A 12,920-nucleotide genomic window follows, 5' to 3' on the forward strand; every position below is an offset into this window, starting at 1 on the left:
GGAGACCTGAGTTTGATCCCTCCAGGGGTTGGAAAGATCCCCTGGAGAAGGGAAAGGCTACCCACTCCAGTATTCTGGCCTGGAGAATTTCATGAACTGTATAGTCCATGGGGTCGCATTGAGTTGGACATGACTGAGTGAATTTCAGTTAACCTAACCTAACTAATAGACCTAACATTCCAGGTTCCTATGCAGTATTATTCTTTACAGCATCGAACTTTACTTACAAATGGCCATAGTTTCTGCTTTGTCTCAGCCTCTTCATTCTTTCTGGAGCTATTTTTCTGCTCTTCTCCAGTAGCATATTGGATACCTAGTGACCTGGGGGGTTCATCTTTCAGTGTCATGTCTTTTTGCCTTTTCATACTGTTCATGATAGAAACTGTGGCTTCTCTTGTGGAACTCTGGCTCTAGGCGTGAGAGCCGTAGAGGGCCCTCTACCTTCTGATACTAATAGAAATCTGGCTTTCCCCGGAGGGGAAGGCACTGCTTCACCTTGTAAGGGGTAGCTGTGTTTTTTCTCCTTCAGCCCTTATCCTCTGGTCTGGAGAAGGAGGGTAAATGATCTACTGTTCCTCATTGCCACTTTTCAAATGATTTTTCTCTTTCATTTATCCCTATACTGCTGTGTTCTTTTAGCCACTGACCCCTTTATATTGAAATGGTTTTTGTTCCTTGCTTAGTGTCATTTTGTCCATTGTTACTTTTGCCTTAAATCTTGGCCACTCCAGTATATGCATGGGTGACTCTTCTGACACTGCCCACTCAGTTCCTGTAATGGTTTTCGTTTTCTACCCTGCTTCAGCCTCTTATATGCATAGTTATCCATGGTCATACTGTAACCATGTTTCTTGAACTATCTATTGTATTTCTATTCCCATTCCATCTCTGGTGGATTTTGGGAGTAAAATATTCAAAATCAGATACTAGAAAATTAAAATGCTGTTTGTTTTCATGACAATATCAAATTGTTGTAAGTCTCTGATCAGTTATTCGTAATTTCTACAGTTCCCTCACTGCAGACAGTCATTCAGGGATAGCACTTTGAGCAGCACTGTTGCGGGATAGTGAGGTTCGAGAGGGTGGTTACGTCCCACGTCTCATGTGAGTCCCTGGGTTGGCTGCCAAGTGTGGGTTCTTGGCTTTGATGCAGGAAAGAATTCAAGATTGAGCCATAGTAAAGAGAAGATTTATGAGTGGGCCATCTCAGAAGGCAAGAAAGGCAGGCACCAGGGTATGGGGTTGTAAGTTCTTATAGGGGTGGGTAATTTCATAGGCTAATGAGTGGGAAGAGTAGCTATTTTGGGGAAGGGGTGGGCATTTCCAGGAGTTGGGCACTGCCTACTTTTTGACCTTTTGTGGTAAGCCTCAGAACTGTCATGGCGCCTGTGGGTGTATCATTTGTCGTGCTGATGTGTTACAGTGAGTGTATACTGAGGGTTCGGCTTGCCTGGTCACTTAGTGGTAGAGTCCACATGCCAATGCAGGAGTTGTGGGTTCGATCCCTGGGTCATGAAGATCCCTTGGAGAAGGAAATGGCAACCGACTCCAGTGTTTTTGCCTGGGAAATCCCCCTGCACCGAGGAGCGTGGGCAGGCTGCAGTCCATGTGTGTGTGCTCAGTTGTGTCCTATGCTTTGTGACTCCATGAACTGTAGCCTGCCAGATTCCTCTGTCCTTGGAATTTTCCAGGCAGAAATACTGGAGTGGGTTACCATTTCCTACTTCAGGAGATCTTCCTGACTCAGGGATCAAACCCACCTCTCTTGTGTCCCCTGCATTGGCAAACAGATTCTTTACAGCTGCACCACTAGGTCTTGGACCTAGTTAGTTCTAATCAGTTTATGTCATGTCCTTGGGCTGTGCCATTGTCTTAAAGTTGCTCAGTCATGTTTGACTCTTTGCAACCCCATGGACTATATGGTCCATGGACTTCTCCAGGTCAGAATACTGGAGTGGGTAGCCTTTCCCTTCTCCAGGGGATCTTCCCAACTCAGGGATCAAACCCAGGTCTCCTGCACTGCAGGCAGATTCTTCACCAGCTGAGCCACTATCTCAGCACTGTTTAGGACTTAGCATGCATGCATGCTTAGTCGCTTTAGTTGTGTCCAACTGTGCAACCATATGGACAGCAGCCCACTAGCCTTCTCTGTCCACGGGATTCTCTAGGCAAGAATGCTGGAGTGGGTTGCCGTTTCCTGCTCCAGTCTCAGGACCCTTCTGTAATCTCAGTTTCATTCAGTGTTTTTGGACTAACACGTTCTGTCTTTTCAGTTCAGTGTATATTATACCCTTACTCCACTGGGATGTCCATTCTATAGGTTCACTGCATTTTCACTGCCCTATACCTTCTTAGTGTTAGAACATTAAAATCATAGCATTATACACAGTCTTGCTTTTTCTTGAGTTGTTTTACTTGCCTGGTGAAAGTACAGTTCTGGTTAAATCCAACTTCTCCCTCTGCATTTAGACTTACACAGTTGAACTTGAAAGGAGAAGACACATCCATGTGTACCTTGGAAATTTTATGGTGCTTTAAATTCATGGTTTCAGCCCATGAAGTGGGTCCTTATTGTCTGGAGGTTACTGTACTTGCCTAGTTTCTTGACTTTCTCACTGTCACTACCATTTCACCCCAGTGCTGTGATCAACCTCCTTACCACCTTGTTTCATCCTTACTGATTATGTTTGTCTTTGAGCCATGCAAGACTAGAATGACACCTTTTGTTTTGATAATAATTTTTGCCTTGTGTTCTCTTTTGCCTGTTACTCATAGGGACAGTCAGCTGGTGGGGGTGGTTATTTATTTTCTGTTAATATACGGGGAATGGACATTAAACAGTGACACAGTTAGTTAACTGCAGTTAAGCAAAGTGTCCTGAAGAATGATAGGTATATAATATGTATATGTACTAGGGATCTTACTAGTCTGTGAGGTGCCCATGGCTATCCCCAAGGAAGCAGTGTTTATTCTGATAACCTGCAGAGAGTACCCAGCAGGAGGTCAGGCGCAGAACGAGTGGGAAAGGCCGGTGATCTGAAAACCTGTCTTAGCGATGCTCTCTCTAGGCTGAAGTCTCTAGGCTGTGAGTGGCCAAGATGAAACTGGAGAGATGAGTAGAGGGTTTTTTTGTCTTTTTGATGGAGGTTTTGAGTAGGGAAGAACAATCACATTTTAGCTTGTTTGTGTTAATGGTGTCTAGAAAATGAGTATTGTGAACTCTCTTTCATGCTATGTAAATCATTGTACTTAGCAGTTTTATTTTGTCAGATTTTCTGTAGCATATGTTAAACCCTTTTCCATTTTTCACAAACGTCCAAACCTGCTTCCTTTTTCACCTTGTATTATGCTTTGCTGAGGTCTGTTACGGCACAAACTCCCTCCAGATTTTCCTAGTAGCCTCGTTTACTTGTTTTAAAAGAGATCTGTTTATCTTTGACTGTGATGGGTCTTCGTTGCTGTGCGAGGGCTTTCTCTTGTTGCCATGAGCCGCGGGGCTACTCCAGCGTGCGGGTTTCTTTCGGCGGTGGCTCCTCTTGCTGTGGACCATGGGCCCTAGGTTGTGTGGGCTTTAGTAGTCTCGCCTCTTGGGCTCCAGAGCACTGGCCCCGTACTTGTGGCACATGGGGTTAGTTGCTCTGCGGCATGTGGGATCCTCGCAGACCAGGGATCAAACCTGTGTCCCTGGCATTGGCCAGCGGACTCCTAACCACTAGACCACCAGGGAAACCCCTTACTCGCTCTGATGCTTATCACTTCACTGTCTCCTCAGAGCGGATGGTATACTGCTCCCTTTCCATGGTTTAACTTTTCCACCTGTCCTGATCTTCTGTTGTCTTAGTTTCTTAATTAGTACAGGACTAATAAAATGCTGCATTTTCATTGTCCAAAATTGACAGTTTTTGAAATTGCATACAGTTATTTTAAAGGGGGAGAGAAAAGCATCAGCAAAGCTCAAGTTACCTTTCTCTCTCCTCTTGGTCATCTCTACCTCCTTCCCATCCCACTTTGCCACGTCAACCTTACAGGATATTTTAAAAATATTTATAGAAAGTATGTGAAATATAAAAAGAAAACTTTCCCGTATGAGCATGTCAAATTCGCCTTGTATAGAGACTGTTCTGCCTGCTGTGTGAAGAATGGGTTGGTGGGTAGGAGCAAGATTGAATGGAGAGTAAGAGTTGATTGTCGATCATCCCGTTGAAAAATAGATGGTAGAGGTTGTGTTGAGAGTGGTTAACAGTGGAGACAGAGGGTAGTGGACAGACTAGTAACCTGAGGATGCAGCGTTGGTAGAAATTAGTGAGTGAGGGGTTCTGTGAGTAAAGGAGAGGGCCCTGTCGAGGATAACCCTCAGAGTTTTGACATAAGCAGCTGAGGTGATAGTAGTACCGTTCACTGAGCCGGGTGAGCTAGAGAAGGAGCGGAGCAGGGCAGTAAAGAGATTGATGATGGTGAGTTGATTCTGTCTGTGAATCTAAGTGATGTCAAGTGGATGCTTGAGAGGACTGGAATAGAGTTCAGAGAAAGTCTGAGATGGAAAAGCAAAATTGCTGGTATAGGGATGGTAGTGGAAACTGCAAGTGGAGAGTAAGTCACTTTGGTGGGTGCGAAGAAGACCTAGCCCTGGGACTAATGACTGAGGGATTTGGTAGAGGAAGTCAGCCTTACAAAGCAGGCCGAGAAAGAGCAGCCAGAAGTAACACAGGGAAACCTGGACGCCAAAGAAGGACAGTTTCAGGAGAGAGAGTGGTGAGGTGTAGAATGCTGCTTAGACATTAGGTTAGATCTGTCTGTCGGGTTCAGGGAGATGGCGGTCATTAATGATCTTGGGAAGAACTGTTACTGGTTTGATAGAAGCAGATGTCAGGTGAGGTTTGGTTGGAGAGGGAATGTGAGAGGTAAGAAAATAGAGGAAGAAGTTTGGACAGCTCTGTTAATAGTTGGATGAGAAAGAAGAGTCCCTGGAGGAGGAGATGGGAGATGTGAGGTTGAAGTGATAGGCAGAAGTAGATTATTTATTTTTTTAATGAGTGAGTGAGTGAGTGAATGATCAGATGGTCTAGTTGAGTGTAAGAGGTTGATGAGTGCCAGGGAATAATCATAATGTAAGGTTCTAGAGAGATGAGAGGGGATAGGCTGTAATAACATATACAGTGTATGCATATATACATATACACAGAAGGGGATTGATTGCCTTTCGATTGGAGGGAAGAATAGCATGGGGGGTGGGAATGCCGTTCTAATAGGATAAATGCTAATTGTTGTGGATTTCATACTTGAATGTCAATTCACTGAAAAACCCTCTGAACATTAAACCAGAGGGTTGAGTGTCTTTTATGTCAGAGGTGCAACTCCCATTTGATAATTTTATTTTTCTACTGCCAGCTACATTTGACTACCTCTACCAGGAAAATCCCACTTTTTTCCCTCTGATTGAAAACCGTATATGCAGTAAATAATCTGTTTGGGAGAATTAATCTGTACATATGACATCTTTTCCCCTGGTGTTTTGGGTACTTCATCTTTATTCCATTGCGGAGAATTTTGTTAAAGAGTTTTTATTTCTACTTTGTTTTACTTTTTACCTTGTTTTATGAATTACAACCAAATTCCACTATGGGGAGAACTTCTAATAGAATTAACTGACTAAATTTGACCTAAATAGTAATTGGTGTCCTGAGCAGGAAAAACGCAAGTCCTTTTTTCCTTCAGAAGACTTTTCAGTAGACTTTTGTGTTAGGATGGAGTTTTGAGTAGAGTTGTATGGGATACAGAATTCAAGAGGCACAAGTAAAACGCCTTTGACTCTGGTGCCTCAGTCACTCTTTCCTTGCCAGCACAGCTGGTGTTACTCTCTTCTTTACAACCCTTCCAGAGATTTGTGTGTACAGACAAACTCATATAATTTTGTTCATTTTACACTAATGGTATAATGTATCTTTTTTGTTCATTTAATGTTATGTATTAGAAACTGCTCCATATTAGTATATAGAAAATTTTTTTATTCTTCATGGCCACATCATATGGGCATACATGATGTCCTGTTTATGGTTGATGCCAGTGTTTGTGATTAATATGGACATGTTTAGTGGTTTTGCCTGCAATACTGGTTGCTTTTTTAGGAATTAGAAGCCACTGTAAGTCTCAATACTTAAAATTTAAGGAATATGAAAGGTTGATGTGTCATATTGAAGGACATTGATAATTGTTATGTTTTCTTACAAGGAAAAACAGTATATATTTGTGCTGTCCACATAATTTATTTACTTGAAGCAAGAGTTTTAAAGATCATTTTAACAGATTTATTTTTCATTTTAGTATCTTTTCTGATAATTAAGAATTTTATTCTAGACTATATAACTTCATTCTCTGCAGAAGAGTCAACTCTCATGTTTATTCAGTTAGAAAACCTTGTTTTATTCCTCTTACCCGAGGATATTGCATATCTATAAATATTTTATTTCTTTTTTTTTTTCTCTTTTCTGTCAGCATGCTTCATTTAAGACACCGGCAGTTTGTTGATTTAACTTTTACTCCCTCTGTTGGCTTTCAGTGGTGTTACATTCCTTTTGGAGTGGTGTTTGCGATGACGTTTATGCTATTTTTCTTTTAGCTCAAAAATTAATAATGATACAAATATATTTATACTTTTTTTTTTTTGGTTGTGGCATGTGACATCTTGGTTCCCCGACTAGGGATTGAACCCGGGCCCCCTGCAGTGGAAGTGTGTGGAGTCTTAACCACTGAACTGCCAGGGAAGTCCCATGGGATTCTTAATGTATAAATGTTTCCAGAGGTCATGAATGTTCTGATTTTCATGAATGTGTTAGGGAAACTTGATCAGAATGCCTGTTTTATTTATTTCCTTGGTTGTGCTGGGTCTTCATTGCTGCTCGAGCTTTCTCTGATTGTGGCAAGCTGGGGCTACTTTAGTTGCAAAGTGCAGGCTCCTCATCGCGGTGGCTTCTCTTGTTGCAGGGTCTCCAGAAGCTGTGCCACAAGGGCTCAGTAGTTGTGGCTCCTGGGCTCTGGAGCACAGGCTCAATAGTTGTGGTGCTTTGGGCTTAGTTGCTCCGTGGCACGTGGGATCTTCTGTGGGAGTCGAACCTGTGTCTCCTGTATCGGTAGGTGGATTCTTTACCAGGGAAGCTGCAGAATGCCTGTTTTGTCAGCAGCTAAGAACAGGACCTGAGAGGGGAGAAAAATAACAGATATGTAGAATATTTATGTTTATAGTAAGCAAAAAGTAGACTTGTCATATTAGATCAGTGATTTTTCAGTTATCCTCCTGTTGCTGTCTACCACATGGTGAACTATCAAGTAACTCGATGGAATGATTAATGGACATGTCTTATTATATCTTTACTAACACCATGTAGCTTAATGTTTGTGTCTGTCTGCAACTTGTGGGACATTATGATAATTGCCTTCTTTAACATCAGTTGTTCAGGGTGACATACCTACTGGCCTTGCACAGTTAGCATTCTCTTATAAACTACCAGTTAATGAACTTCGTGCTGTATTGGTCACAACTCTTGTGGTTAAAGATTATGTCCTGTTTCTGTTATGAGTAAGTGGAGTTGTAGTACACGCAGTGGGGGAAAGATACTAGGTTCTAAAGGTAGCATTAGGAGGTGGATAATGCATGTGTAGGGTGTTTTCTTTTAAACCCTTTAAGTCATTCTTAAAATAGAGAGTATTAGGTTTTCTGGGTTCACAAAGTAGTTTATCTGTATTTAGTGGCTATTGTTTGTGAAACAAAACATACGTTTAAACACTAGATGCATATTTGGCATGATGAGAGGTTTATGGGAACTAGGAAGAACAGATGAAACAACAGATTCAGGTTTTTCGGCTTAATGACTGTCTAGAGCAGCTCCTGTTGAGCAAAATGGCAGACAGCTTTGATCACATAATTACTTTTGTTGTTCACTTGTCAGATGCACGTAATTGATGGTTTTTTCCCTTTAACGAAGGTGTGCATTTGATGTCACTCCCCTGTAGCTCGCTCCCTTGCTTCTTTTCTTTGAAGGTTTGAACATAAAAATAATCATTCCAGTTAACTTGTTCTAGTTCATTATTTTGACGCATTTATATTCGAGTTAAAAATGTGTGCTATCTATATCAGAGTTTTGAGGATCCTTTTCTTGAACACTTTAAATAAAGTTTTAAAGTTGAGAATACTTGTTTGGTTGCTTGCTGGCCTTGAAAGTTGAGTAATAGAAGATTAATATTATGTCATTTTTAGTAACCATGTATGCCAGTATTTGGTTGCATTAAGTCCTTTGAATTTGACTTGTTCGAGCAATTAATAGATACATGTATTTTAAAGGCCCATATGATGGCTGCTTTTACTATCCACTTAGAAAGGTAGGAATGTTGTGTTGATTCAATAATCTGCCATTTCTGTTTATTGATTTTTGTGTGTTTTTGTACAGGTTGGTTTCCTGTTACATCTTTGACATAGTTTCCTAGACTGCTTCATGAATTAACTCGAAAATCTGAAATGAAGATGGAGGAGGCAGTGGGAAAAGTTGAAGAACTCATTGAGTCTGAAGTGCCACCAAAAACATCTGAACAAGAGACAGCTAAGGAGGAAGATGGATCTGTGGAACTGGAATCTCAAGTTCCAAAAGATGGTGTGGTGGATTCTACAGTTCTTTCTTCAATGCCCTGCTTGTTGATGGAACTGAGAAGGGACTCTTCTGAGTCTCAGTTAGCATCCACAGAGAGTGACAAGCCGACAACTGGCCGAGTTTATGAGAGTGATTCCTCTAACCACTGCATGCTTTCCCCTTCCTCTAGCGGTCACCTGGCCGATTCAGATACATTGTCTTCTGCAGAGGAGAATGAACCCTCCCAGGCAGAAACAGCGGTAGAAGGAGACCCTTCTGGAGTGTCTGGTGCCACAGTTGGGCGTAAGTCTCGCCGGTCACGATCTGAAAGTGAAACATCCACCATGGCTGCCAAGAAAAACCGGCAGTCCAGTGATAAACAGAATGGCCGAGTTGCCAAGGTTAAAGGTCATCGGAGCCAAAAGCACAAGGAGAGAATCAGGCTACTGAGGCAGAAGCGGGAGGCTGCCGCACGGAAGAAATATAACCTGTTGCAGGACAGTAGCACCAGTGATAGTGACCTGACCTGTGACTCGAGCACGAGCTCGTCAGATGACGATGAAGAGGTTTCAGGGAGCAGCAAGACAGTCACTGCAGAGATACCAGGTAGAGGGTGTTTTTTAAACTGACTGTCGAGCACCTCATGGCGTTTCTCAGCTCTTGGGCTCAGTTAGATGAGTGACACTTGAAAAAACCCAGGAGATCTGCAGCTCTATGTTAATTTGAGGACTGCAGTATATTAACAAGATACGCCAATTAAAAAATCTGTTTTGAGGTTTCTAGTGCACTTTAGCACATCAGCTCGGAAAAAAAAAGATAGGGACAAGATTATTTTTAAAGAATGGAATTTCTCACAAGTCTCTTTCTCTGTAACCCACTACCTGAACTCCCATCATTGCCTTTCTAGCACTGCTTAGATCTAATACTCACTGTTCAGTGTTATTACCAAGTACATATTCCTCAGGAATAGGCACCTTGCTTTATTATATAGCCACTGCACTCAAGCTGATGGTGTCTGAAATAACGTGTTCTATCTTTTGTTAAAGGTTTCTAATAACTGTTCCTGCTTAAACAGTAGTTTTATGTACTCCCCTTCTCCCTCATTCAGTGCATGATTAGCTCGTTGTCACTTGCATTTGAAAAGAATGTTTTTTGCAAAATTTACCCCTTAATACCCCCAAGTTTAAAAAGTTCAGTAGAAATCCACTGTTCCAACTCTCATTGATATGAGTCTGTAATTTATTACATGTTTGACATAATCTGCTTTCTCTATATTACTTCGTCTGATACTGTGTACTATGAAGGCAGTCTTCAGATTTCCTAGTGGAAGAAAAATGAGATCTGAACAGTCCTTAATTGGGTGAATTCTCATTGTTGAAGAGACTTTCGATTAGGAACATTCTGTAAAGTAGTCAGCATGTAATAGATCATGACAGTGTTATTTGTTGCTACGGAAAAGAGGGGGAAGTTTTGGTTGTCAAAGTTTTATGGGTGACTTTTTTTCTCCTATTTTTTGAAAGGTTTCTGATTCTATACATCAGCATATTGCTGATATACAAAGAATATTTCAAGAAAAATCATATTGGTTAATTAAATCTATAACCAAACTTACAGAAACTCAGTAACAATAATGATTTTATAGGTGTTCGACTTATAATAAAAGTATCATTCATATAGTATAATTAAATGTGTTCCTAACAATTGTTGGACATGCTTACTGTTTTAATATCTGTTGAATTCCTTTGGTAGTTCCCTGTGTTATAATTACTGGGAGAGAGGGTTTAATTGAAGCCCATCAGTTGACTGCATGAGAGAAGCAGACACTGGGGTTGTTTTAAGGCAGGTATATTTAAGTTTTATATTTAGTGTTTTAAGGAAAGCCTATTAACAACCATGCAATTGTTTATGCATTCTTAGGTCCTGTGCTAAATTACTACTCATTATCATAATGGATCTCTTGATACAGTGCTTAATTCCACTCACTAAACAGATTTTTATGTAACTGCCCAATGCTTCTTTGTCTTTTTATGGAAACGGAGAAAGTGGGTGAACAAAATTTCTCTTTGAAGATAGACCCCATTGTAGAGGTGGCATGAGAAATACCTTCAAGGACGTTCTCTCTGTTTGGCTTATATAGATTAGGTGTGCTTTGTTTGTGTTTTCCAAACCCCTCTGCTAATAGACTACCTTGACCAGTATCTAAAACTTCTAAAATGCTAGTCATCTATTTCTTGTCTATTCTGAATTGTATACCAACCAAAACACCAAAGTACATTATCTGTATCTATAATTTAGTTTCTATTTTGAAAATATGTAGTGTTTTCAAAATATGTAGAGTAATCATGGAGAACCAAATGGTAGGTAAGGTGGAGGGCCGCTATATATGACTATCAGGACTGTACACTGCAATTTCTGAAGATGCTGTACGTATAAGCAGCTATGAATGGTCTTTCCTAGAATTATGCAAAGTGACAAAGATAGAACAGCTTAAGTTTAAATATTAGGAAGTTCAGTTCAACTATCCACATTGTTATCCCTGAAAAATTTTGACATTGGCCTTTTTTGTTGTCATAATTATGTGTACCTCATTTTCTTGAGTCACATTATAACTTTGGGGCAGGAGGGATACACTCTGCCCTAATAGCAAGGCAGTTGTTGAAAAGTTACATAGATTGTAAAGATAGGATAAAGTGTGAACTGACTTGAAACGTGAGTGCAACACCGTGGACATTCAGGTGAACTTAAACTGGATATGTCTAACAATGAATCTCTTGGGATTTGGAATTTGAATGCAATGATTTATACAGAATGGAAACCAAGAGGGAGAATAAAAACTGATATTCTTGCTTTACACTTTCATTAAGTTGCAAATAATTTTAGTAGTTCAGAAGTGCTTTATAAACTTTGGCAGCAGTTTAAACACTGAAGAAATTATGCTAAATGTTGACTTACGCCAAACAGTTTAACAATTAATGCATTTTCTTTTAAAGAGTGAAAATAATGTTGCAGACTTACATAGTGCCTGGTGATGCATAATAATTGAGTTTGATATTTGGACCACAGATATTTACAAAGTGGTTTTGTTGTCTTAGCATTTAGCTGACAGGCAGCTTAGTATCCACACTAGGTCATTCTCTCCTTGAAGTTTTCAAAACTATTGATATAGTTCTCTTTTAAGAATCTGGAAGTATCATATCAAGATAATTCTGGCAGTTCTTTCCTTTGGGGGACTTAGAGATGAGTAAAAATAGAGTATTTCATAGTGGATATTAATGTGAAAATAGTGTGTGGTGGTTTTGAGTTTTCAAGGTTTTTGTTGAGTATCTCATTTATAGATGATCTTTTTATATTATTAATCATTCTTTGCAGTTCTATTATTGGAGCATTATTTTTTCACGGGTTGTGAGAGACATCAGTTTTTCTGTAAAATCACTTTGAAACTAGATATATAAATTCTGCTCTTGCAGGGAATTTTTGTTTTTTGTTTGTTTTGGCTGTGCCCCATGGCTTCTGGGATCTTAGTTCCTTGATCAGAGACTGAATGCAAGCCCTTGTCATTGAAAGCATGGAGTCCTAACCACGGGATGGCCGTGGAGCCCCCCCAGGGATTTGCATTTTAGTGAGTGTGAATAATGGACATCAGACTTCAGTTCAGAAGTTCTCTGAACAGAGCAGCATATGTGCATCACTGAGGGTGGGCAGCAGAGACGAGTGTTTCCAGTGACATGTTTTTCATAAATATTTAGTGTACAGTAAACCTCACGGTAGCTTCATCTTGTGTGTGTGTGCGCTCGGTTGGTTACTTGTGTCCGACTCTTTGCGACCCCGTGGACTGTAGCCCACCAGACTCTTCTGTCCATGGAGTTTTCCAGGCAAGAGTACTGGAGTGGGTTGCCATTTCCTGCTCCAGGGGATCTTCCCAACCTGGGGATCAAACCCATGTCTTCTGTGTCTCCTACATTGTCAGGCGGATTCTTTTCCTCTGGGCCACCTGGGAAGTCTGTAGCTTCATCTTACCTTGGCTGTAATGACCTACTTTTGTGTAGTTTAGTAGTGCACCTTGTAAGTGACCACTCAGATTGAGGTTCAAAAATAGTATCCATCTCGGTAGGTAAGGGTCAGTTGGTTTGCATTTAGAAAATCTAATTGGTCTATTTTGGAGAATGTCAGACTGTAGAGGACACCTAAGATCATCTGAGTCCTTAATCCTTTGTAGTCAGGCTGGAGCTGCTCAGCCCTCCTGAAGCTAGGATCTCAGCATTCACAACTCACCACAATTATACAATGAAATCCCTCATGATT

At 40.7% G+C, this 12,920-nt stretch overlaps 1 protein-coding gene across 3 annotated transcripts in view; it reads left to right on the top strand.

The window, feature by feature from the left end:
• The window catches only part of ARK2N (arkadia (RNF111) N-terminal like PKA signaling regulator 2N), an 88,970-nt gene that overhangs the window by 27,040 nt on the left and 49,010 nt on the right, over window positions 1-12,920 (top strand). For all 3 annotated transcript variants that reach the window (XM_055417295.2, XM_055417293.2, XM_055417296.2), the window contains exon 2: window positions 8,442-9,224. In XM_055417295.2, coding sequence (XP_055273270.1) covers window positions 8,510-9,224 — 715 coding nt within the window. In that variant the 5' untranslated portion in view covers window positions 8,442-8,509. The remainder of the gene's footprint in view (window positions 1-8,441; window positions 9,225-12,920) is intronic.

The sequence above is a fragment of the Moschus berezovskii genome, chromosome 28 (assembly GCF_049115385.1).
Source record: "Moschus berezovskii isolate FMDL1 chromosome 28, NW_MosBer_1.0, whole genome shotgun sequence".
Taxonomy (NCBI): Eukaryota; Metazoa; Chordata; class Mammalia; order Artiodactyla; family Moschidae; genus Moschus; species Moschus berezovskii.